Source organism: Vulpes vulpes, chromosome 6 (assembly GCF_048418805.1).
Source record: "Vulpes vulpes isolate BD-2025 chromosome 6, VulVul3, whole genome shotgun sequence".
NCBI classification, from domain to species: Eukaryota; Metazoa; Chordata; class Mammalia; order Carnivora; family Canidae; genus Vulpes; species Vulpes vulpes.
In genome coordinates this window covers 60,669,550-60,695,390 of record NC_132785.1, presented here as the reverse complement: position 1 = coordinate 60,695,390, position 25,841 = coordinate 60,669,550, and the positions used below count along the sequence as shown (strand labels likewise).

The 25,841-nt window shown below is 51.9% G+C and overlaps 2 protein-coding genes and 1 long non-coding RNA gene across 11 annotated transcripts in view; 1 reads left to right on the top strand and 2 right to left on the bottom strand.

The window, feature by feature from the left end:
* The window catches only part of TFDP1 (transcription factor Dp-1), a 42,617-nt gene extending 40,485 nt beyond the window's left edge, over positions 1-2,132 (bottom strand). For 2 of the 3 annotated variants that reach the window (XR_012002066.1, XM_072761123.1), the window contains exons 1-2: positions 1,949-2,067; positions 1,275-1,349 (exon numbers count right to left, since the gene is read on the bottom strand). Coding sequence is in view for 1 of the 3 variants with exons in the window: in XM_072761123.1 (XP_072617224.1) it covers positions 1,275-1,286 (12 nt within the window). In the remaining 2 variants the exon portion in view is untranslated. Of the gene's footprint in view, positions 1-1,274; positions 1,350-1,948 lie in introns of all 3 variants that reach the window. The other variant, XR_012002067.1, reaches the window with a different exon arrangement.
* Positions 2,133-2,196: 64 nt separating this feature from the next.
* On the top strand, positions 2,197-24,426 carry LOC140599324 (uncharacterized). Its single transcript, XR_012002068.1, has 3 exons — positions 2,197-2,450; positions 15,333-15,489; positions 18,550-24,426. It is a non-coding gene; the product is annotated as an uncharacterized lncRNA (long non-coding RNA).
* TMCO3 (transmembrane and coiled-coil domains 3) overlaps positions 24,420-25,841 on the bottom strand; it is a 57,954-nt gene continuing 56,532 nt past the window's right edge. For all 7 annotated transcript variants that reach the window (XM_026008811.2, XM_026008809.2, XM_072761119.1 and 4 more), the window contains one exon: positions 24,420-25,174. In XM_026008811.2, coding sequence (XP_025864596.1) covers positions 25,061-25,174 — 114 coding nt within the window. In that variant the 3' untranslated portion in view covers positions 24,420-25,060. The remainder of the gene's footprint in view (positions 25,175-25,841) is intronic.

Below are 25,841 nucleotides of genomic sequence, written 5' to 3'. Positions count from 1 at the left end.
CCTCCCCGGAGCACACAGCCCAGAGCACCTGGCCAACAGAGGCTCCCGCTGAGACGCCTACTTCATGTTACTGAGCATACACCACCAGTCGGGCATCTTTGGGGAATAAACACCAGAGACCAGGGCACAGTCATCAACAAACATGACCAGAGGTGACAACCTCAACCTCACCTTGTGTACAGATTATGACTTTAAGTCAAACCAGAGCACACAGGGTGCATGTACATATTCACATGCTCTCTGCCAATTAAACCCAGAGCTGGAGGGCAAGAGCCTAACAGCAGTGCATGCCCAACAGTGGCTGGGCACGGGGCATGCCTTCAATGAAGCTTTCTGAAAAATGGTAAAATGTTTGAAATGATGGCTTAACACACATTGCTGGGTCCCACAGAGAGGAGACACACTTGTAGCGCATCTCGGGTTTCAGGGAGATGCAGGTCCTCTGGGCTCAGTCTCCAACTCTCTGCAACAAATACTGAACAGCCGCTTCCTCAGATAACAGGGCTTTCTGAGAAGCCCTACAGGGGAGGACCACCCTAGGCCCGCCGACATCACAGAGTGCGGCAAAGAACCGCACCACCCCTCAAATAGGCTGTTGTGGGACCTAAATGCCTGTTTCTTGGTACAAGCTTAAAAAAAATTATTCGACGTATTCCACAGTTTCATGACAAATATGGAAAAAGCTAAAGTAGAATGTTTCACATTTCAATAGTCACCAAATTTCACTTTTCTGAAGCAAAAGAAACGTGGCCAAACTCCCCATAAACAGGTGCTCAGGGAACATACGTGCATGACCAGCCGCAGCCCCACACAAATATTCAAAACCAGAGGTTAACACAGCCCAGAGGGCTCCAGGAGCCACTGGTGTCACTGAAGGGCCTCCAGGCTGCAGCGGACCCCTGAGGCACCCCCGAGGCACCCAGCCCCTCCGGGCATCCCCAGCCCCCCTGGGCACCGCAGGGCCTCAGGGCACCCCCGGAGCTCCTCAGCCCCTCCCAGCGCACCCACCCCCCCCCCCCCCCGCACCCCAGCCCCTCCAGGTACCCCTTGGGCACCCCGGCCCCTCTGGGCAACCCAGTCACCCCCCAGCACCTCCAGGCACCCCCAGGCCCCTCCGGGAACCCCCAGGCACCCCCAGCACCCCTAGGACACTCCCAGGCCTCTGCGGGCACCCCCCAGCACCCCCAGACTCCTCCATGCGCTCCAAGGGCCTGCACAGCGAGCAGGCAAGGAAAGCAAAGAACGTGTCCACAGCACGCATCGCACGTACTTACATCTTTTGCCATGTTACCAGATCCGTGAAATCGATGCTATGAATGTTCACCCCCCAGAGAAGAAAACTGATTTTTCTGGTAAGAAAAACGGAAAGACAAGAAATGAGTAAGAACGAAAACCCGGTAAATAAACTATCAGCGCTCCCCAGCGCCGCTAGCCCCGCGGCCCGCCCTGGGGGCAGGGGCCGCCCGCGCCGCCGGCCGCAGGTACAGCCTCCCGGCCCACACAAAGCCCGGCCGCCCCCCGCCCCCGCCCCCGGGCCCGGGCCACCGTGACAGGTGGGCTTCCGGCCCGCGGGCCTGTCACCGGCCTCCGCCGCCGCCGCCGCCGCCGCCGCGCGCGCCTCCCGCGCCGGAACCGGCAGTCGGGTCAGCGCCGCCCCCACCCCGCGCCGCGCCCGGCCCCGCGCCCCGGCCGACCCGGCCGACCCCGGCCCCCCGCCCCGGCCCCCGCCGGCCCGAGCGCCGCGGCCCCGCGGGACCCCCCGCAGCCGCCCCCGCCGCGCCCCGGCCCCCGACCCGCCCGCGACCCCGCCGGGCCAGGCAGCCGGGAGCCCCCAGGGCCGCGCGGACACGGGGGACCAGGGGCCCGCGGCGCACACGCGGCGGGACGGCGGCGGCACCGGGGCGAGCGCCCGCGCGTCCGCGCCCCCCGGGGCCCCGGCCCGCCGCACCTGGCTGGCTCCGGCGCGCGGGCACGGGCGGGGTCCCGGCGGCGCGCTCGGCCCCGGGGTCCCAGCCCAGCGAGGCGCCGGCGCGCGGGGCTCACCCTGCGAGCGGGCGTCGGGCGGCGTGACGTGCGCGGCGCGGCGACGTGACGTGTGCGGCGGGCCGGCTCCCGCAGCGCGCCTGCGCGCCTTTTCGCGCCTTCGCCGCCCTCCTCCTCCTCCCGCCGGGCAGGCCCGCGCGCTCTGAGGGGGATGGGCTGGGCGCGGGTGCGGTGCGTGCGCGCGTGCGCGCGTGCGCGCTGGGCGGGGACGGGACGCAAAGCCTGGCGCCGCGAGGCCGTGGTGCGCGCGCGCTTGGAGAGGGGCCGAGGTGGGCGCACACCTGGAGAGGAGCCGCACGTGTGCACGTGCCGCTGCGCGCGCACTCACAGAAGGGCCGGAGGTGTGCAGAGCTGGAGTGCGGGGCCGAGTGTCTGTGCAGCTGTGCGCAAGGGAGAGAGGAGGCCAGGTGTGTGCATGTGCACGAGCGGATTTGTGGGTGTGCACATGCAGGCGTGCACGCCCTAGGAGGAGAGGGGCGGAGGGGTGTGCACGCATGGGTAGAGACCAGCCGCGTGCATGTGTGGCTGTACGCACACAGAGGAAGAAAGGCAGCTGTGTGCACACGTGGAGAAGTGTACATGCACATGTGTGCAGGTGTCCTTGCGGAACAGAAAGGCAGGCTGGGTCTGTGCAGGGAGAATATTTGCCCATGTGCATGAGTGTGTGCACACAGCATAGCAGGCCCGGACCGCCCAGTGCCCTCCTGTCCCTCCAGGGCCAGCGGTCTTCATGCTTACACCCAGCCTACACCTGATTCCCCACCTCCCGGTGGGGTGCTTAGGACGGAGGTCAGGCAGCCTGTTTGCTCCCCACTGCTGACTGGGCCTGGTGGACCCTGAACCCTGGAGACTGGTCCTCGGGGAGCCCACCTACCACCTGCAGAGCCAGGGTAGCATTGCTTACCTCATACCCCACCCCCCATCCCCCAGGCTAGGGACGCAGCAGAGGGCGGGCTGGAGTCCAAAGTTCAGGGCTGCTGGGCTGTGTGCAGTAAGGAGCAGAGCAAAGGCCTCTCTGTCCACCGTGGGGGTGGCTGTGATCCCCTTACACCCCAGGATGGTGGTGTCCACTCCTGCTTCTCTGCCCATGGGCCACTTCTGCTGTGAACACTGGACTCAGCATCGGTTTCATGAAGACAGCAGATTTCTGCACCTTCTTTGTGCAGATTAGCACAGAATGGGCACCAAAGAAACAGGTGATGGGGGTCACAGGGGAGAGGCCAAATCCCTCACAGTCCTGCCTGCAGAATGACCTTACTTCTCTGCAGGTGTGGCTTATACTGCTCTTGGCCCCTTGGTAGGCCCCTGGGGTGACTGAACCGGCACCCCCCATGTTGTCCTAGTGGTCCTGTGTCCCAGCCCATTCTCCTCGCATAGCATCTCTTGATTTTTTACTATATTCTGAATATTCACCCCCCAGGCAGCAGCTGGAAGCCCCACCCCCAGCCCTTAGATCCAAGTGCACAGGGCAGCAAGCCTGTCTCCTTAAAAGCTGGGGGCTCTGGAAGACACAGGGTTAGAATACAGGATCTTAAACCTCTCCCCACAAGCTCAAGATTCTACTGGTCCAACAACATTCACACGGGAGAACTACTCTAATATTCTAAGTGATGCCTGCACAAGAATCACTGCAGTGAAATATGCCAAAGTCGCAAGAGTGGCCACAGCAGTGACACAGCTCCAGAGGCTCTGGTTTACTTGGGAAAAGGGGCAAAAAGTTGGTTGGGGCTTTTATTTTTTGCCTCTCTATGGTCAAATATTTCTGTATTAAAAGTTAGCAGAATTTGTAAAAATTTTTGGTTGAAGATCCAAGTATTTTCGGCCACTGCCCTGCCTTGAAGTCTCTAGACTGGAATGCAGAAGATGCACCCTTGTAATGAGTTTGTCAGTGCATGCATCCACCTGACCCGCCAATATCCACTCCGCATCTGTGGCACGGGCTCAGGACCCTGACTCAGCGATGCTTTTGTTTGGTGTTAACCCATCCCCATCTCCATGGCCGGCGTCCAGCCCTGTATCATCGTCCACGATACTGTTCGGAGTCTCTTAGAACAAGGTGATTAGGTCCTTCCTGGGAAAAGTCGGCATCTCCCTAAAGATCCCTCTTCCTCTGTGTGCCTGCCCTGTTGAGTCTTGGGGTGATACAAATCCTTACCCCTACCCCACCCCATTAAACTGTCCTTTAAAAAGAGAATGTGTTCTAATCCCTTGAAAATTAACATCCTAAGTATTGTTAAATATCTGACTTGCCTTTGGTACCCTCTTGATGATACTAGTCCTGTCTCTAGCTATTTCCTGTTTCCCACCTTCTTGGGTCACATCATGGTGATGTCAAGAGGTGGGAAGACAGGGATGGGGACGTACGTGCTTGTGGAAGTTATGTAGGAGAATGTTCCTAATGTGAACAGGTGACATTTTCTCTTTTGGTAAAATAGACAGGCATTTTTAGAAAACTTTCTCTTGCTTATTTGTGGGTATGATGAAATATCAGTAAATCAGTGCTTGCTTGACCTCAAGATAAATCCCTTGACCTCTCTGGAAAGGCCACTGCTTCCGAGCCCCATTGACAAGAGACATTCTGCAGCCCCCACCCCACCTAGACACATGTAGACATCCTTACTCTTCCTTATGTCATGATTCATGATTCACTTTGAAAATTTCTGGTCGTGCGGGGCATCCCTGGGTGGCTCAGCGATTTAGTGCCTGCCTTCGGCCCAGGGCATGATCCTGGAGTTCCAGGATCGAGTCCCACATTGGGCTCCCTGCATGGAGCCTGCTTCTCCCCTCTGCCTGTGTTTCTGCCTCTCTTTCTCTCTGTGTCTCTCATAAATAAATAAATAAAATCTTTAAAAAAAAATTTCTGGTCAGGGACCCTGGGTGGCTCCATCAGGTGAAGCATCTGCCTTCTGCTTGGGTCATGATCCCAGCTCCTGGGATCAAGTCCTAGTCAAGGCTGGGGGTGGGGGGCAGTGAGGGGCAGGAGGGAGAGATCCCTGCTCAACGGGGGTCGGCTTCTCTCTCTCCCCCTGCTTGTGCTTGCTCTCTCGCTTTTCCCCAAATAAATAAAATCTTCAAAAAAAAGAAAATTTCTGGTCAAATTCAAAGTCCTCCTCTTGGGAAAAGGTCCAGTCCAGGACCCTCCAAGCATTTTCTCACACTTTAAAAGATCTGCATGATTGTGTGCAGCTGAAGCCACCATCCTTTGGAAAGTACGCCTCAGATCTGACAAATTTCTCCACCTCGGCATCTGAATCACTCAAGTTGACTTCACCAGCCTGTTTACTGTTCAGACCCTGTTCTTAGCTCTTCTCCTGTGGTGCTCTCCGGCCTCTGCAGTGGAAGATTCCCCTCAGTCTGTCCCATTTACATCCACAATTCTTCTGAAGGGCTCCTTCTGTGAGCCCACACCGCCCTGGCTAAAATGGCAACAAGATTATTTTGTATGGAATCCTACAATGGGAGGTGGAAATACCCCCGTTTCCTTCCTCACAGGAAGGGAAAGCAGGACCAGAGCCCACGGCAGTTTTGGGAAGCGTGACTTTATGTACAACAAAATGCCTTTGGCCATTTATTTCTCTGCTACCCATCAACTTATCTCACAGATTCAGAGACCGGCCTTGCAGCTCACCTGCCACAATGAAGCTGACACGAAGGGCAGTCAAATGGCCTTGGATACATAACCTCAGCCTCTCTGATACTCCGATTCCTATAGCTGAGAAACTGATAGAAGTAGAGTTCCTTGAGAGGAAGACAAACCACAGTTTCAATAGTTTTGAATTCCTGCATTCCTTACCCAACTCTGAGACCTGATACGGTACAGATGAACAGATAGAGGGTTGCTGTAAAGGGACAGGCAGGTTCACATACAATCTGGGCTCAGAGGCGATATGCAGGAAACAAGCAGGGCTGCCCACCTTGTCCTGGCCTAGTCAGCAATGTGCAAACTGTGCCTCAGAGACCAGAATGGAATTGCAGTTCTAGAGTCAAAATAGGATACAGAAGCCTAAGAATGGGTCGGCTTCCCCAGTTCTCTGACTTCTGGCGGTAGTGACTCTCAGGCTTCCCCGGAAGTGGAGGATGGTGGCACTTACCTCCTGCCAATAGTTAACAAGAACAGATTTCTTAAACATAAGGGGTTACTTTAGATGCCAGCTTCTGGAATGCAAGTTTTGCTACAGAGACCTTTACCAGAAGACACTGAGGATCCACAGGGGCAGGGAAGAGCAGGGGTCAGACTCTAGAGCCCAAATCCAAGGTGTTGGGCCAGGACACGAAAGAAGCAGGTATGGGCAGCTGGGGCAGGAGGCCTGGTTACAGGACAGCTTTGGGCAAGTGTTTCTGGCAGTGGCACCCAGGCCGGACACCAGAGAGACCTCAGTAGGCTATTGAGAGTGTTCTTTGTCCCTACAGTCCCTAAAACCTCCAGCATAACATGTACCTAATCTTTCTCCAAACCAGGTTTACAGTCCTATAGCTAGAACACAGATTCCTTTGGAGAAAACCATTTAAATTTTTGGTTTCATGGCACCTGGGTGGCTCTGTTGGTGAAGCCTCTGCCTTGGGCTCAGGTCATGATCCAAGAATCCTGGGATTGAGTCCCATGTTGGGAGTCGGGGAGCTCCCTGCTCAGTGCAGAGTCTGCTTCTCCCTCTCCCTCTACCCCTCGCTCCTAGCTGGTGCTCTCTCTCTCTTTCTCTCTCGCTCCCTTCCACTCTATCTCAAATAATAAAATATTTTAAGAAACCGAAAATAAGTGGACACCCTCATAAGCCATTGATGGGAGGCTGGAGGAGCATGGCTTCTCAGTAAGGTAACTGTTCAATATGACTAATCCTGACAATGTCATTAGAGACAATGCTCATGGGTGGACTCATGACTCTTCCACCAAGCCAGCTCCTCCGTTCATCCCCAGTCCTCATGCGCTCTCAGGAACTAAAACCAGTCACCAAACTGAAATATCTTGGTTTCTTCTTCTCCTTCCCATATCCTCTGCCACCCTCTATCCCCACTACTGTCCTGCTCACTGAAGACTACAAAATAACTCCTCTTGTTCCTTCCTCCAATGTCCTCCCACTCAGATCTCTTATCTAGTCAGCAGCCAGAGTGATATTTTAAAAATGGATGATCATGCTACCCCCTGCTTAAAATGTCTCAGTTTGCAACCTGCTTTTGGGTTGATGAGAACCTAGAGGCACTGGATTAACGGACTCTGAGTGAGACTCCTTTTCAACACACTGCTACTGCCGGCTCACACAGGTGGGGTGTCTCTGTGACCCAACCCTGGAGAAGGTTGCAAGCGCATGGGGGATGAATGTGTGTGCTGATCACCAGGCCAAATTAAGTCCAAGTGGTCTGCAGTGGGGTGCAGGGCCTCTGAGTGCTCGTGGCCTTCTGTTGTGGTGTCCTGCCTGCTGAGCAAAAAGTACAGAAAGTTCTCATATACCCTCTGCCCTGCACCTACACACAGCGTCCATCACTATCCAAACTGCACCAGACCAGTACATTTGCTACAATCAGCGAACCTACATTGATACAGCATAATCACCCAAAGTCCATGGTTTACACTGGGTGCTGCTTGTGGTGCTGTATGTTCTATAGTTCTGACAAGTGTATAATGACATGTATAGAATCACACTGGTCCTGCCCTAAAAAGCTTCTGTATTCCACTTCTTCATTTAGCAATAATAGCGCCTCGGATAAACCCCCTTGGCTATGATACTGCCACTGCACAAAGCTCGTATTCCACTTCTTCATTCTCCCTCCCCATTACTCTTGTCAACTACTGACCTATTCACTGTCTACAGTTTTGGCTTTTCCAGAATGTTATATACTTGGAACCATTGAGTACATAGCCTTTCAGATTGGTTTCTTTCACTTAGGAATAAGCAAGTTTCCTCTGGTCTTTTCACTGCTTGATAGCCTATTTATTCTTAGCATTAAATAATATTCAATCGTCTGGATGTACCACAATCTATTTATACATTCATCTACCGAAGGACATCTTAGTTGCTTCCAGGGTTTGGCAACTATGAACAAAGCTGCTGCAAACATGTATGTGGGGTTATTGTGTGGACATGTTTTCAACTCATTTGGGTGAATATCAAGGAGCATGATTGCTGGGTCTTTTTTTTTTAATTTTTCTTTATTTATGATAGTCACACACAAAGAGAGAGAGGCAGAGACATAGGCAGAGGGAGAAGCAGGCTCCATGCACTGGGAGCCCGACGTGGGATTCGATCCCGGGTCTCCAGGATCGCGCCCTGGGCCAAAGGCAGGCGCCAAACCGCTGCGCCACCCAGGGATCCCTGCTGGGTCTTATGGTAAGAACATGTTTAGTTTTGTTGATGACCGTGAAACTGTCTTCCAAAGTGGCTGTATCCTTTGCATTCCCATCGGCAATGAAAGAGAGTTCCTGTTGCTCTTCATCCTTATCAGCATTGGTGGTGTCAGTGTGGGATTTTGGCCGTTCTAACAGGTGTGTAGTGGAATCTCATGGTTGTTTTATTTTGCAATTTTCCTAATGACATACGCTGCGAAGCATCCTTTCATTTATGCTTATTTGCTATATATGTATTTATTTGGGTCTATTTCTGGCCTCTCTATTCTGTCCCATTGATCTATTTTTCTATTCTTCTCCTAATACGACACAGTCCTCATTACTGTAGCTTTACAGTAGGTCTTGAAGATGATAGTGTCAGTCCGCAAACTTTGTTCTTCTCCTTCAACATTGTATTGGCTATTCTAAGTCTTTTACCTCTACATATAAATGTTAGAATCAGTTTGCCAATACCTACACAAAAACTTGCTGGAATTTTTATTGGGATTGCACTGAATCTATTGATAAAGTTGGGAAGAACTGACATCCTGACATTATGGGTGAGGCTTTTGATTCATGAACATGGATTATCTCCACTTATTTATAGTTCTTTGTATCTTTCATCAGAGTTTTATAGTTTTTCTCATGTAGATTTTATACATATTTTATTATGTTTATACCTAAGTATTTCATTTTGGGGGTACTAATGTAAGTAGTATTATTATTTTTTTATTTCAATCTCTACTTGTTTGTTGCTGGCATATAAGTGAGTGACTTTTATATACTAACCTTATATCCTGGAACCTTGTTATAATTGCCTATTAATTCCAGAGTTTCTTGGCAACTCTTTTGTTTTTGCTACATAGACAGTCATGTCATCTGCAAACAAAGATAGTTTTATTTCTTTCTTACAAATCTTTACATTTTTTTCTTTTCTTCTTCTCTTTCTCCTCCTCCTCCTCCTCCTCCTCCTCCTCCTTCTTCGGTCTTTTTTGCATTAGCTAGGACTTCCAGTATGATGTTCAAAAGGAGAGCTGACAGAAAACATTCTTGCCTTGTTATTTTTTTAAGACCTTATTTATGAGCAAGAAAGAGAGAGAGCTAGCATGAGCAGGGAGTGGGGGGCAGAGGGAGAGGGAGAAGCAGACTCCCTCATGAGCAGGGAGCCCAACATTTCAGGACTCGAACTCAGGACCCTGGGATCATGACCTGAGCCAAAGCCAGATGCTTAACCCAGGCACCCCCCCCCCTATCTGTCTTTTGTTTTTTGGGGGAGGTGTTGGCTAGTAGCTGTGTCATACAGGTGGCAATATGTTTATTCAAGATGTCTTGTGAAATGGATGCCTCAGCAACCAGAAGCTTAATATCAGATGAATGGATAGAGGTAACTGCATCATGAGGAGGTAACTGCATAATGGACATGAAGGAGGGCACGTGGTGTGATGAGCACCGGGTGTTATTTAAGATGGATGAATCACTGGCCTCTACCTCTGAAACCAAAAATACACAATATGTCAATTAAATTGATTTTAAATTTTAAAAAAGAGAAAAAAAGCTTAATATCATGCACTTACACTACAGTGTCTTTTAAGGAATTAGTTCATTTCGTCTGGGTTATCACATCTGTGGGCAAGGAGTTGTTCATAATATTCCTTTCTTATCCTTTTAATGTCCATGGGATCTGTAGTGATGTCCCTTCTTTCATTTTTTATATTATTAGTACTTTGTGTCTTCTCTTTTTTTTTCTTAGCTCTGCTAGGGGCTTATGATTTTATTGATATTTTCAAAGAAACAGCTTTTGGTTTCATTGATTTTCTCTATTAATGTCCTGTTTTCAACTGTATTGACATCTACTCTACTTTTCTTTATTTACTTTCTTCTGCTTACTTCCAATTTAATTTGCTCTTCTTTTCCAGTTTCCCAAAGTGGGAGCTTACTTAGGTGACTGGTTTTAAATCTTTCTTCTTCTCGACTCTGTGCACTCACTGCTATCAGTTTCCCTCTAAGCACTGCTTTCACTGTGTGCCACGAATGAGGTAGATTGTGGTTTCATTTTCATCTAGTTCAAAATACCTTTAAATTTCTCTTGAGATTTCTTCATCCATGTGTTATTACAAATATGTTGTTTAATCTCTACGTATTTTCAGATTTTCCAATAACAATCTGATTTCAAAATTTATATTCAATGCCAATACCTTGTAATATCAAGACAATCTTGAAGAACACTACTGTTGAAAGATTTGCACTACCAGATCTGGATGCCACATTAACACAATTAATTGGGCTCCCTGCATGGAGCCTGCTTCTCCCTCTGCCTGTGTCTCTGCCCCCCACCCCGTGTTTCTAATGAATGAATGAATGAATGAATAAATAAATAAATAAATAAATCTTAAATAATAATAATAATAATAATTTCTGAAAGCTAAATTTCAATTTTCCAGAAGAAAACAGGACCTTGGAATAGGCAAGGATTTTTTTTTAAAAGATTTTATTTATTTATTCATGAGAAGCACAGAGAGAGAGAGACAGAGACGCAGGCAGAGGGAGAAGCAGGCCCCATGCAGGGAGCCCAATGTGGGAGTCGATTCCGGGTTTCCAGGATCATGCCCTGGGCCAGAGGCAGGTGCCAAACCGCTGCGCCACCCAGGGATCCCAGGCAAGGATTTTTAAAATAGGACAAATATGATACTAACCACAAAGAAGAAGATGTATAAACTGGATTTTATCAAAAGCTAAAATTCTTGCTCATCAAAAGCAAATTTAAAAGACATCCATAGGGATCCCTGGGTGGCGCAGCGGTTTGGCGCCTGCCTTTGGCCCAGGGTGTGATCCTGGAGACCTAGGATCAAATCCCACATCGGGCTCCCGGTGCATGGAGCCTGCTTCTCCCTCTGCCTATGTCTCTGCCTCTCTCTGTCTCTCTCTGTGACTATCATAAATAAATTAAAAAAAAAAAAAAGACATCCATAGACTAGGAAACATATTCACAGTAGAAAAATCTAATAAAAAAAAAAAAAAAGAAAAAAAGAAAAATCTAATAAAAACTCATATCCAGAATATAAAAGAACAACTAAAAATCAATAAATTAAACATAAAGAACTCTGTTAAAATTGTCCAAAAAATTTTGAACTATGGTAAAATTGTCAAAAGAAAAAAATAAAACCCTTGAACTATGTTAACTATACTAAAGAAGATATCTGAATGGCTAAGAAGCATATGCAAATGTTCCCAAGTTCCTTAGCAATCAGGAAAAGGCAAGTTAAAGCCACAGTACCAAAAACCAAGGGGTTAATAATAAAAACTGTTGATAAAAATGTAGTACAACTGGAACTGTCCTACCCTGCTGCTAGGAGTAAAATGTTAGAATCTCTCTGAAGAACTGACTGGCATTTTCTAACAAAGTCAAGCATACAGGTGCTCTGTGATCCAGCAATTGCATTCCAAGAATATATCCAAGAGAATTAAGTGCATACGTCTACCAAAGACATCTTCTTGGAGTGCTTCCCAGAGCACTCTGTGTAATGGCCCAGTGGCACCTGCTGATGCCCCTGCATAGAAGGAAAAGCTGGGATGTAGGCACACTTGGAAGGAACGCCTATGACCACAGATGACACTCTGATCAACGTCCTCACACTGCTTTGAGCAAAAGTCGCCTGACTCAAAAGACTACATTTTGTGTGAATACATTATTACAAAATACCAAGCAAGCAACTCAAAGCCAGGTCACCTGTGGTTGTTTATGAGTGGAAATGAATGGAGGAGAACACGGGAGGTCTTTGGATGCTGATCAGGTTTTACTTCTGAGAGGTAGATTAAATAAGATGTGTTCAGTGAAAATTCATTAAGCTGCAAACTTAGGATATTTGCACCTTTATGTAGGCACGTTGTACTGCAATAGAAAGCTTTTTTTTTTTTTTAAGATTTTATTTATTTATGAGGGAGAGAGGCGGAGACACAGGCAGAGGGAGAAGCAGGCTCCATGCAGGGAGCCCAATGTGGGACTTGATCTGGGGACTCCAGGATCATGCTCCAGGCCAAAGGCAGGCACTAAACTGCTGAGCCACCCAGGGATCCCTGCAATAGAAAGCTTTTTAAAGTGCCATTTAGCAATGGATCGAAAATGCAAAATACCTAGGCATAAAGCTGATGAAAAACATATACCAGACCTCTTCACAGAAGTCTCTGAAAACTAAAATATTAAGTAAATGGAAGGATCTGCTATACTTACAGATTGGCAGAGTGGGTATCCTAAATTGGCCAATATATATACATATGAATTGATTCGTAGTCTCACTAATGATCAGGGAAATGCAAATGAAGGCTGCAAGCAGAAATCGATTTATACCCATTTGATGTGCAAAGGACCCTAAAGGAGTCTGACAACAGCAAGTATTGGAGAGGCTGTGGAACAACCACATCCCTTACCCACAGCTAGTGGGGATGTAACCGGATGGATGTCATCACTTTTGATAATAATTTGGCATTATTTTATTAGGTTGAGTATTCCCATACCCAAGCCACTTCTAGGGTGTGTCTGGGGGTCATGCTCAGCACCAGGGTTTACACCAACAAAAAGCCAAAACAGTTCCAGCGTACTGCAGCAAGAGAGGAAACTGATGTGTGTCCCCCAATAGGATACTAAGCAGCACCGTACACGAATGAGGGTACAACAGAGAACGAACACTCAGGGCACACATGCACACCATACGTCTCAAAGAAAACAAAAAGGACAAGGCCAGAGAGGATGGTAAGCACCGAATTTGGGGTAGTAGCCACTTTTCGGGGGGAGAAAGTGTAGGGCGATGTTTGTCCTCCGTGGAGAGAGGGTGCACTAGCATTTACATCCAGCAGACAAACGTGATGAGTGGAGCATGCACCTGCAGTCATGCCCACCCTTGGTGGGGCCATCTGAGCCATCTCAGTGCTGCTTCAGCCTCCACCTTTGCTTGCCGGGCCCTGCATGCTCTGGCCTCTGAGGACCCCTGCAGCCCTACTCTGCCCTGTCGTCCTCTGGCAACCGTGCTTTGGTCACACCAGAGACCAGGAGATCTTGGGAGTGTTTTCCCATCTCACTTTTTTTCCCCCATCTCACTTTATATAGTTTTTTTTTTTTAACAGTGAAATTTATAAACACTCTTTCTTTTGTCTGGCATTTTCTGTATAAATATCTAGAACGAAACCTTAAGTTTAAAACTCCGGAAAACGTCTCTTAGTATGAAAGCTGCAAACGGATGGTTTCCCTCTCCAAGATTAAGAAGGAAAAATAAAAGCAATGAGTGTTGCCAACATTCACAGCTCATAGGATCCTCTATAGAGTTCCAGATTTCTGGCTTCTTCCAAGGAATGAGCGACTTGGCCCCAGCAGGTGCATCCCTGTGGGCTGGCAGCTGGCCAAGGCAGAGTGCCCCCCACCTGCCTCTGGGCAACGAGGTGTGTCTGTGGTTCTCTCTGCTGTCGCTGCCGTCCTTCATCGGTGTGGCTCTTCTTGCTCTTTGGTATCCTTCTAGGAAAGAGGACTCCCCACGGCAGCCACAACCATCTAGTCTAATTAATGCGTCCTTTGCGGCCTGGAGCCTGTCGGAGTGGGGTTGGGGGGGCTGGGACACCCAGGGCTAGGGAGAGGAGGTGTGTGGGTGTCAGTGTTGGCTAGAAGAGCTGGGATCTGCTCTGCTGGGGACGCAGGAAAAGAAGTCCAGATGGAACAGAACTGGAAACAAAGGAGGAAAATGAGAACAAAGCCATTTCAGGGGCCACTCCAGTTGGCTACGAGAGATGCCACAGTGTCAGCCAGTGCTCAACCTCTTAAGGAGACACCAAAGCAATGTTTAAAGGAAATTCTCACTTGCTACCCAGACCTCACCGGTGTCTCAGTGAAACCACAAAGGGTGGGTGGTGGAGGAAGGCCAGGGAGCAGAGCTGGAGCGGGTGTAGGGGAGGCCAGGCGGGGTTGTGGGCAGGGGTGGGGCGCCCTGCATCAGCTTCCCCAGGCACCTGGGACTACACTATGCAGAGCCCAGCGTCCTCTCCCTTTCTCTGATTTAAAGTGGTCCCACGGCCACAGCACAGTATCAAGGTTAACACCACCTGCCTAACCCCCACCAAACCTCCCATGCAAAAGGTTTCTGCACAAACCAGCTGGGGATGCAGGCTCATTTGCCAGGGGACCTCAAACGAACCCATCTGCTCTGTCATTCCTTCCACAGCGTATCTGGAGGAGGCGGTCACTGGAGTCCCTGGACCCAGCAGGGCTGGTGGCCAGGCCTGTGCTCCCCCATCCTGCCAGCCCCTGCTGACAGTGGTCTGGGAGCCTGAGGCTGAGGGACGAGGAGCTGAGCCGGCTCCAGAATCAGACTCAGCTGGTGAGATGAACAGGTGCCTCCACCTTCCCATGTATGGCAGGCAATGGCTGCAGCCATGGCAAGTGAGAGACAATGAGAGTGTGTTGGAGAGAGCTGGGGGCCCTGACCTCAAATCTAGATGGAGCAAACCTGGGCAGGGGTCAGAATTAGAGCCGCCAGTGGTTGAACACCGTAGTGTAGTAGACACTCACTCGCACACTAATGCAGTAGGAGAAAATGTCCGGCATTGCTGAAGCTCAGTGGAAATAGGATGCTCTCAAGTGCTGCTATTTGGCAACAGTTTTTTCCCCTCACCTCTTACCACAAATGTCATAAAACAAAATGAAACTCCCTTGTGTGGTACCAGCCAAGGGCAGAGATCACTACAGTTCGTTAGAGGACTCCCGGGGATTTCCAGAGGTGCTCGCAGCATCCCGCCATCGAGGGAAATAGATGCGCCTTTTTAAATGCACTGTACAATTGTGAAATAGGATGCTTTAGTCCTTCATCGTCACTGCAACAGCTGAGTGAGTGCTGGGCTTGGTTCCCACCTCCACCTCCTGCCCCTACTCTGCACAGCCTTGCGAAGTCTTGGCTTCTAATCAGTGTTTAATGATTTTTATTTTGGTTTTTAGAAATATTTCATTTGAGAGAGAGAGCACATACGTGGAGGAAGGAGCAGAGGGAGCAGATCCATCTCGCCACTCTGAGATCATGACCTGAGCCAAAATCAAGAATCCAACACGTGAGCCAAGATCAAGAATCCAACACTTAACCCACTGAGCCAGCCAGGTGCCCCTAATGATTTTTTATTATTTTATTTTTTAGATTTTATTTATTTATTCATGAGAGACACAAAAAGAGAGAGAGAGGCAGAGACACAGGCAGAGGGAGAAGCAGGCTCCATGCAGGGAGCCTGAGGTGGGTCTCGATCCTGGGACTCCGGAATCAGGCCCTGGGCTGAAGGTGGTGCTAAACCACTGAGCCACCCGGGCTGCCCCTGATTTTTTATTTTTAAACCCAAATGGTTAATATACTCTACAAGGGACTGCCCTGTAGGGCAGGAATCATAGTTTTGCAGGGAAGCCACAGCCCCTTTTCCCAGCCCAGCCACTTGCCCATTCTCAGCCTGTTGCCGCGCAGCACCAGGCGGGCTTCGGCGGGGATGGAGACCCAGTGCCTTCACCACCGGGAGGGTTCGTATCCACATCCATGCCTCAGCACCCCCCCAACTACCTACACCCCAACCCCCATTATAAAATGAGAAATGTGAGAATTTCTAATGCCGGTTCCCAAAAGTAGTGTTGTCTGTCCGAGTCCAGGCCAACGCCGAGTCCCGGTGGGAGCACGCTGCGCGCTTGGACGGTGGTCCCCCAGGCTCCAGGAGGCCGCGAGCCGGGGCTCACCTGTCTTTCCACCTACCTGTGTGTGTTCACATCTCTACCCCCATCCCCCACCTCTATCACCTGTCCCCACACGCACGTATCCTCGCAGGTCCTTAGGTTCCGTCATTGGGCACGACTCCCCTTCGGGCACCTGGCTGAGGGGATACAGCAGCAGAAGCATCCAGGCCCCAGGGCTCCAGGGACTGGCGCGCTGACAACCTGGTCCCAGAGCAGGTGCGCTCACCGGCGGGAAAGGGGCCGCAGCGCCCACGTGCCCCAGGGGTGCCAGGCAGGTCGAGTCGCGCGAACCTTCAGGCTTGGGCTCGAGTCAGAAGGGCCGGCACGTGGAGGGGCCCCAAGGAGGCCCAAGCCCACCGGCTGCCGGGACCTGGGGTCCCTTTGTTTTCTCCAAGCCCGCCCCCCCGGAGGCCCCGCCCACACACCTGGGGCCTGCCCCACCTGAGGCCCCGCCCACAGACTGGGACCTGGACCCGCCCACACACTTAAGACCCACCTCCTGAGGTCCCGCCCCGGAGGCCCCGCCCACAGACTGGGACCTGGACCCGTCCACACACCAGGGCCCACCCCAGCCCGAGGCCCCGCCCACCCAGGTCCCACCCACTCAAGGCCCCCCCACACACACACCCACCAGGGCCCCCCCCTCACCCCAAGCCCCTCCGCCTCCTAGGGCTGTGCCTGACCTCAAAGCCCTGCATGCAGACCTTCGGGGCTCCCAGCTGAGCCTGCAGGTGACTGGCCCAAGGGGTGTCCCTGGTCGTCCTGCAGCCACCATGAAGCAGGGCGGAAGGGGAAGCAAACCCTCAGTCCAGAGCGGGCACAGGAAGCGTGTGTCAGTGTCCTGGGGCCGTGGTAACAAAGCAGCACGAGACAGGCAGCTTAGAACAACAGAGATCTAGTGCACACCAGGTCTGGAGGCAGAGGTGTGAGATGGAGCTGTGGGGGAGGTCCCTTCCTGCTTCTTCCAGCTCTGCAGGCCGGGAGGGGGAATGGGGTGGGGGCTGCCGGCACCTCTCTGGGTCCCCTGGCTTGTGGCTGCATCACCCTCTCTCTGACACCTACGTTCTTCTCTTTGTAAGTCCCCATCTCCAGCCAAATGTCCCTCTTCCTATAGGGACACCAGCCATGGGATGAGGCCCCCCTGGGGACAGAGTCCTCCCATAAGCTCCCCATCCATGCTGAGGTTCCCACGCAGGCCCTCTGGGCTCCCAGTCACAGTGGCCAGTCCGCACCTCCCACTAGCTGTTCCCTCCACAGATTCTGTCCATCATTCCAGGTCCAGCCCAATCCCCTGACCTGCAGGCTTCTCTACGGAGGCCATTCTCAGGGTGCCCTAGTGGTCTGCATGTCCACATGTAACACTCCCTACGTCAGCCCCCTCAGTGTTCCAGAGTACCTCCATCTGACTGCCCTCCAGGCTTGCAGGGGGCCTTCTGCCTCCCTCCCAGTGCCTGGCTGCCAAGGATGCAGAGGAGGACGTTATGCCCACCATGCATGGGTGCCCTCAGCAGGGCGAAAACTACCCCTCCCAGGTGGGAGTCTGTCTGGCCAGGCTGCCTGAGGCTGGTATGGTGCCACATGCACACTCTCCCCTGTGGTTTAGCACAACAGTGGTCATGTCTGCTGTGGCGTGGCTGGTTTTCTATTTCCCGCTCCCACAACTATTGGCTGAGGGAAGTCCTCCTGAAAGGAGAGATGTCCACTTGTCTTCAGCTGGTCACTCTGGCATAGACTCTAGCATGTGTGTTCCCCTGCGAGGTGGATTCCAGAGCTGTCACCATGTGTGTCGCAGCTCCAGGATCCCTCTGTGGCCCCTGGCAGTGCCTTTGGGTTAACCGACTTACATTTTTAAAACTGTTGCAGTGGAAGGATGTGGTGGGGCAGGGGCAGGAGCAGGAAAGGACCTGGACATGGCTTCTGGGCCCAGCTGTCGGACTTGGGGCCATGGCCAGCAGGTTCATGGACCAAAGCCCAAGCGCATCATGTGGGAGAGGCGAGGGTCCAGGGACAACAGTGTTCATATGCTGTCCCTCAAACTAGGCCACTGACGGATACACATGGTTGCCACGGAGTGCAGGTAGGAGCCCCAGCGGCCTGGCACAGAGTGGCACCCCAGCCTCATCTCCCCCTCTGGGCTTTAAATTCTCTGGGATTTGGTCCAACTGTGGATGTTGGAGCAGAAGCCATACAGAAGACAATCAAGAACAAGCAGCATTAGGCAGATGTGGTAACAGTTAGTAAGGGGCAGACACAAGGTGACAACTGGTTCAAACGCACCCTGGAGAAATAAAAAACGGAGCCGTCTGTTTTAGTGCTGCCACTGACGACACACAGCAATGCCAAGTTTTTCTGGTAAGACAAAACGTGGCAGGAACATGTGCCATCCAAACGTGCAGAAGAGGTACTCATGTTCTGCCCACTGCCATTCCCCTTTTGTGTCCCCTCGCAGGAATGGCTGGTTCCTTCCTTGTTACTCTGGAAAAGCGGTGGAAGAGGCCTGGACCTAGTAACTTGAAAGTGGGCGTCAACGGTCCTCTGTTCAGCCTGCAAATGTCGTTGTGACGGGGGCTGCTGCAGGTAGTTTCTGGAAATCCGGCAGAATGGACAGCAGTGTGGAGGGTGGTCAGGACTCCGTCCCCAGCCAAGCTGCAGGCATCCAACAGGTGGCTGAGCGAGCCCCAGGCCCCTTCACCACGGCTGGGCTGCAGGCCTGCTGGGGGCCGAGGCTGTGGTGTTCTGGGCGCCTGGATGGAGGCCCAGCAGCCCCTTGGCAGAGCACTGAGGGACAGGTGGGTGGACCTGGGAGTGTGGCCAGACATCTTGCTGATGTGCCAACCGCCAGACTGTTGTTTCAGACTATTCTCCACCAGCTTTTGTGTTGGCCTTTTCTCCCTGACATCTGACTTCTTTCTCTCACCTTCACGTGTCAAGTCAAGGTTCGGCGGGGAGCTCGCAGTTACCTGGAGGACTGTGGGCCCCGCTGAGCCTGGAAAGGGAACGCCCCCCTACTGGGCTCCCCGGGGGGCGCCGCCCCAGCTGGCCCCGCCCACTTCTGCAGGCGGACCAGCTGGTGTGCAGAGCCCGCAGCCCTGGGCCTCGGCGTCTGTGTGGGGCCACTGTCCGCCGCTGGGCTCCTGGGAGCCTTCCTCCTGTTCTCCGGGTTCTCTCCTCCCCGCCCAGGAGGCGCCAAGGCCTCACTCCATGGGCACACGGGGTCCTGTCATCTAGCTACATGCACGGCTCCCTGACATCCATCTCCGTTTGCACATCTCCTCTGATTTTACCTTCTTTTTTTTTTTTTTTTTTAAAGATTTTATTTATTTATTCATGAGAGACACACAGAGAGAGCTAGAGTGAGAGAGGCAGAGACACAGGCAGAGGGAGAAGCAGGCTCCATGCAGGAAGCCCGATGTGGGACTCGATCCTGGGACTCCAGGATCACGCCCTGGGGTGAAGGCAGACTCTAAACCACAAGCCACCCAGGGATCCCACCCTTTTACCTTCTTGGTAGAGCCTCCAAATTTTGGGGGGCTTCTGTAGAGTACGAGGAAGACTCCCAAGCTAAGTCTGTCCTCTGGCCTACTGTGAGCCACCCTGAGACGCCAGAGTCCATTTTCAGGGAAGAAAAGGTAATTGAGGGAGGAAGCACATCTCAAAATACTGTCCAAGCCCCCACGTGAGGGACACCTGTCCAGGCAACACTCTGATCTTAAGCGGGTTCGAGGTAACAGGGCAAGTCTGCACCAGCCCTCCCATGGGCCTTTCAGGCACGCGCCAGCCTCTGAACCCCAAAGGTGGAGCCAGTGTAGGATGCGGATGCCTCCCTCTCCAACACTCCCTGTTTCAGAGTAACAATGTCCCTTTGCTCAGAATCGCTCACTGCCCCTCCTTACACCTGCCACACCTCCCCTGTGGACACATGTAGTTCTTGGGTCATTTCTCCACACTTTATTCATAAATCATGAAATACTCTGGTTACATTAAAAGACTCCACTCCCCCAGAGTGCAGCCTGCACTCCAGCACCCCTGTGCAGGTGGGACATGCGGGTGCTCCCTGACAAGCATGCCAGCCTCCCTCCCTACTCTGGACGCCCACGGTGATGCCCACCTAGTGCCTCGTTGGGACAGAAGGTGCTGGAAGCCAATGTCCTGAGCTCCCCCTGTTCCTCCAGCTGCTCCTGAGATGCATTGGCCCCACAACCCCTAGGGAGCACCTGCCGTCTGCCCTCCTGGACCATCTTCCTTTACATCAGCAGCTTCCAGCTCTCTAGCGAAAACACATGTGACATGTGTGTGTACAGTGGAACCAGAGGCCTGGTTGCCTTCCCCACCAGTCTGCTGTTGGACAGATGCTGCTCAGGGGTCCTCGGAGTAGCCAAGGCTCTGTTCCAGACTCTGTTCCTGGCTGCTGGGAGGCCTCTATCTTCGACATCTGGGCTCACGTGTTCAGTCCGTGAAGGCCCAGCAAGGACCATCATGAGCTAGACTCTGCCTCTCACGTGTGCTCTGAGCCCAACAGCCCAGCACTGCCCAAAAATGCAGGACAAACACTCATTTTCAGGCCCCAGTCCTGACCGATGGGATCTGGACTCAGCGGCTCCCAGAGGACAGTGCCTAAGTCATCCTGAACCTGTGGAAGCCACCAGGGGACCCAGGGGCCTGGGCCATTCCGTCAGGCCTTCACGGCTGTAGCTCAAGGACCCCTCTGAGGTCAGGTGTGTCAGGTTGCTCCTCACGCCACCTTCCCCCTGCCCTGGGACTAGCATCTCAGAATGGGTGGTGACAGTCTTCTGTGGCCCCTGAGCATCTGTGGAGGAGGTGACAAAGGCTGATGGCCTCCAGATAGGTGCTAACCTGCACCTGGCACACACACCTGGGTGCCCACACCAGTGCATAGGGACAATTCTGTGTCTACTTGCAGGAGAGGCAAAGACACCCGAAGTGGCATGTGAAGAACCTGTCTCATCCCTAGCTGAGCTTTTCTGACATTATTCCCACTGGGAAAGAGGTGCATGAAGACAATGGTTGGGACACTGGTGATGACATAAGCACTTAGCAGCATCTTCACGGAAGAGATGGTCACAGAATGGTGAGAATTGTCTGCCTTAAACTCAGCATCAGGATGAGTCAGAAACACACAGTTGAGTAAAGACCACAGAACACAGCGCTTCCGTGAAAGCACTGATGCCACTAATGCTGCACATGCTCCTCAGGGAAGGAAGCAAGCCCTCTGAGGGTGACCTCTGAAGGGCCGCGAAGGGTAGGGGTGTCCCAGCACCAACACTGCTTCCTGTGACAACCACGCCCCTGCACACAGGCCTTCCAGGGACAAACAGCTCATGACCTCACTGCAAGCACAGGGGGCTGTGGGCAAATTGGGCTCAACACCCTCCCAGGCACGTTCACCCCAAATTTCTAAATCACGGGCACAACGTTTCTCGATTTTTCAGACCATGTTCAAGGGCAGGTGTTGGCATGTACCCCAGGCAGTGGGGTCAGGGTTCAGCCTAAGTCCTCACAACCCCTGGAGCAGCTGGAGAAGGGCCCTGCCCTGCGCCAATGCTGCTGGACCCCTTGGCACATTGTTCCTTGCACGGTCTATCCCTAACGTAAGCAAAGCAAAGGCCTGCTCACTCTGGCCAGGTGCCAGGCGCCAGAAGCAGGAAGCCAGAGGCCGGTGGGACAGACACCAGGCCCCAGTTGCCCTCAGGACACATAGGCCTCACTCTTTCTGGATGAGCTGATGGAAATGGAGCCAGCCAATTTCTCTGCCTGTGTCGTGTTCGGGGGGCGTGGACTTTCCAGCCAGCCTCAAGACCCACTGCTGGCAAAGGGGCTGCCGGAGAGCCTGGGGGCAGGTGAAAGGAGGTGGGAGCCAGTGTGTGGCTGGGAGGCATGGACAGGCTGGGCTTGGCAACAGTCCAGATTAGGATGGACAGATGACAGAGAGCTGGGCTGCCATCATGTAGGAGGTACACACAGCTCCGGGGGCCTGGCCCACAGACATAGGCCGTGGGGACTGGGAGCCTCGGAGCCAGCGGCCAGGGCACCCTGATATTTGTGCGGAGGGCCCTGGGCTGGCAGCAGCGAGGTCCTGGGGGTGTGGGGAGCCGGCAGGAGGTCCCAAGGTGGACGCCGGAGCAACTGCCCACCCTAGCCTCTCCTTCATCTTCACCGCGTGCTCCTCTAATGCCTGCCACTGCCTGTCTGCCTGGGCCTCACCAGGGCCACTGCACCACCACACTGCACCTGCACCCTCCCAGGCTCGGACGATACGACAACTGTGCCGGGTCCAGATGTCGTATCCAATGCGCATGCTGGTTACTGCCATGCTCTGCCTGGGGGGACGCACAGCCTTGCTGCATCCCTGTTTAGGGTGCAGTGGCATGGTGGCCTGTTCAACAGCCCGTTCAATGATGGATTAGTGCTCCCAGGGAGATACGGTTGCCACTCTATCTCTGGGGCGCTCTGCTGCACCACACCTGGTGGCTGTGGCCCAGGAGCCGAGGGGGAGGCTGCCTCACACCTTGACCTAGGACCACTGAGCACCTGCTAGCCCAGCACCCCCGCACCTCTCCCAGGAGGCTCTGACCCACCTGCTTTCTCCTGAGTCGTGGCTGTCTCCTGCACCAGGCTGCAAGCTCTGCCTCCGCTTTTGTAGCCACCCCTGCCTGCTTTGTCCACGGTCAGTGACGCATGAATGTTCTCCTGTCTGTGGAGTAAGCAAACCAAGGCAAGCCTCTCTCCTCACTGACCTCCCACACACGATCTGCTCTGACAGCTATTGCTCGCAACCTTCCACTGCAAGGTGGCACAGCCAGATGGTGTTGGACATCCTCCTCTGGATTCCTTCAGGCTGAATGAAGTTCTTCCACGACAGAGTGGTCTATCTCACTCCTGCTCCCCATGCTCAGCAGAGCACCAGGACATGGAGAAGGGTGCCTACCTGCCACAGGTTTAGGCGGCAGAACTCAGACCCAGGGAAGGAAGAAGACTGTGAGAAGGTTGGAACATGTGCGATGTGTGTGGGAACCAAAGGGGGAGGAGATGGAGGTGTGGGAGGGTGCAGAAGAGTCAGGCTAGAGCTCTTGGCATGACAGGTGACCAGCCAGGTGAAGTGTGTGGAAGACCCAATGTGGTGCTCGCTGTCGGCAGGTGCATCTGCTCCTCATTTCAGAGGTCAATCCACCAGGAACAGATTCAAGACACCAAGTTTTAATTTCAAGATGAGGACATCACTGCTGGGCTGGTCAGCAAGCACACTCCTCTGGCAAAGGATCCCACACAGAGGAAATGCTGACGGAGGCAAGTGGGCTGCAGGGGCTCACACTGGCGGAGAAGAGATCTGAGCTGGGTGAGTCTGGATGAGGAGGGGAATGCGGACAGGGCTGGAAAGGGCTGTGCGGCCTCACTGTGGGGCAGGGTGTGGATGATGGGCCCTGAGAAGGGATTGGAAGGTGAAGATGTCACGTGTCTGCAGGCAGATGTCTTCCAGAGGCACATCCTCTCGTGTCTTTATCCACCATTCTCTCACGGTGATGTTAACTCCACATTCTGGGGAAAACATCTCAGTGCGTCAAATAGGTTTCCTTCCACTCAACAAATTTCATGAGCTCCTGGTTCTGCCCTCAGGTGCTGGGGATATAAAATGAAATCACAGGCACCCCAGCAGCTGCCTTGAGTGGATTCCAGCCTGCTGGGCACGGGAAAAGAGAGAGGAACTGTGTCCTGCCCACATGTCCACACCTGACAGTTTAGAGGGAATGGTCCTCATGTGCTCTGATCTAGAAATGAATAGAACGACTGCTTTTTCTACAAAGAAGATGATCTTTGTATCACTTCTCCAACAATTTACTTCAGACTAGATACAGTTTACTTCCTCCTCCAGAGTGTTAATCATGTCACTGCGATCCACATTTACATCTGTAGGACATAATGGTACCCAAGGTGGCTGTCCTGCTACTCCAAGGATGCTGGTCCAAGTATCAGGCTCTTAAAGCCCATCTTCACAGGACACTCCACACAAAGCACCCCATAGGGAAATCTGTAAGGATTAGACCTTCAGCCATGGATTTTCTGAAATGGGGCATATAGTAACCAAAATACACTTTAAAATGCAAAGTTAAAGAAGAAGAAAAAGAGAAAAAAAAATAAAATAAAATAAAATGCAAAGTTACAACTTAGGTTTTCCAAATAGCCGTATGTTAATTTGGTCACAGAGAATGGTGTGGCAATATACAAATAATCCTAATTTTTGAGAACTATCAAAGATTAGCTTAACACAAAAATCTAAAAAACATTCCAATAAATTTCAATTAATTCCTCTTATCATACATGATCTTTATTAAAGCATGCATAGTCTTATGATTCAAAACAAATATTTTAAAAGAATGACATATCTAATAAAGATCAACATGAGTTTTATTTAAAATTATTATAATAAAAACAAATAGACATTTAGAAGACATTTGTTATTTTAGAAAACAGACAGTAATGACTAAGTAACTTTCCAATTTCACTGCCAGAATTTAAATTTCACCTCACAGAAATGTTTAATGACAAATATTGACCAACAGCTTATAATACATAAGTTGAATAAATAAAAAATCCTTCGGATTTTTCTTTACCAAAAAATAATGAACTGATGAAATAACAATAGAGAGCTAACATTAACTTCAGAAAAAAGGCACATCTAGGCAAAACAGTCAAGGTGATCTGTAAAATGCAGCATTATGTTTAAACTGTGCATGATCAAATGAATGCAATAAATTACTCTGGAAGACCCGAAACTATGGCAGTAAAAGTCATCACTGGGCAGACAGGGAATCCCTTCAATGGTGTGCTTTGTCCCCAAGGCAAAGGGCTCGCAGGGATGTGCAGTCATGTACGTGTTCCAAGCTTCTGCGTTCCGCACACAGGTCTCACTTTCTGAAGCCGTGTATCCCTGTTGGTAGGTGCCCTCAGAGACTTAACCGTCTCTCTGGTCGAGGCACACACCTCATGATTGCGGCTCTCCACAGCACTGGGGCCAGCAGGAGGCTGAGTGTGGTCACACTCAGGATTAGGAGGTACACCTGCAACAGGAAAGACCACATCATCCTGGGACCAGGAGGGCCCTCAGGACAGGACAGGCTGCCGGAGGTCACACTCACCAGCAGGGGCCTCGCACACCCTGTGCAGCCATAGGCACATGGCCATCTGGATGTGAGCTGCAGAGATGTGGCCCTGCTGGAAACTATCCTCAGGGATTGCCCAAAGTCAGCATGCAGCCTTAGGGCCGGTGTCAGTGCCTGTGCACAGACTTTATTCTTCAGCAATTGTTTCAACACCGAGACTCCTCCTATCTTCCTCATGCTCATGGACACGAGGAGACAAGCCTCAGACATAATTCTGAACGCCCATCAGCATGTCCTATGACCAAGAAAAACCCCTATTAGTCATTTGGCCCAAGTTAGGGAGCAGGTGTGCAGAACTGAGTATGGGCGGCACCTCGAGGTGGTAGGGCTCTTCCAGCAACAGAGTGTCCAGGGAGGGATGCTTGCCATACAGGGGACAGTGGGCACACCCCCGCCCTGACTCAGGGACCAGACTGACATGCTCACATATGCTTGCACAGGCATCAGAAAGGGCAAAACAAAACTCAGATGTGGTAGGGTGTTGAGGGGTCACATTAAGTAGAAAAGTAGAAAGTACCCTTCACAAGCTTATATGTCTACAAACCCCCAATCTGAGAAGGCCCCG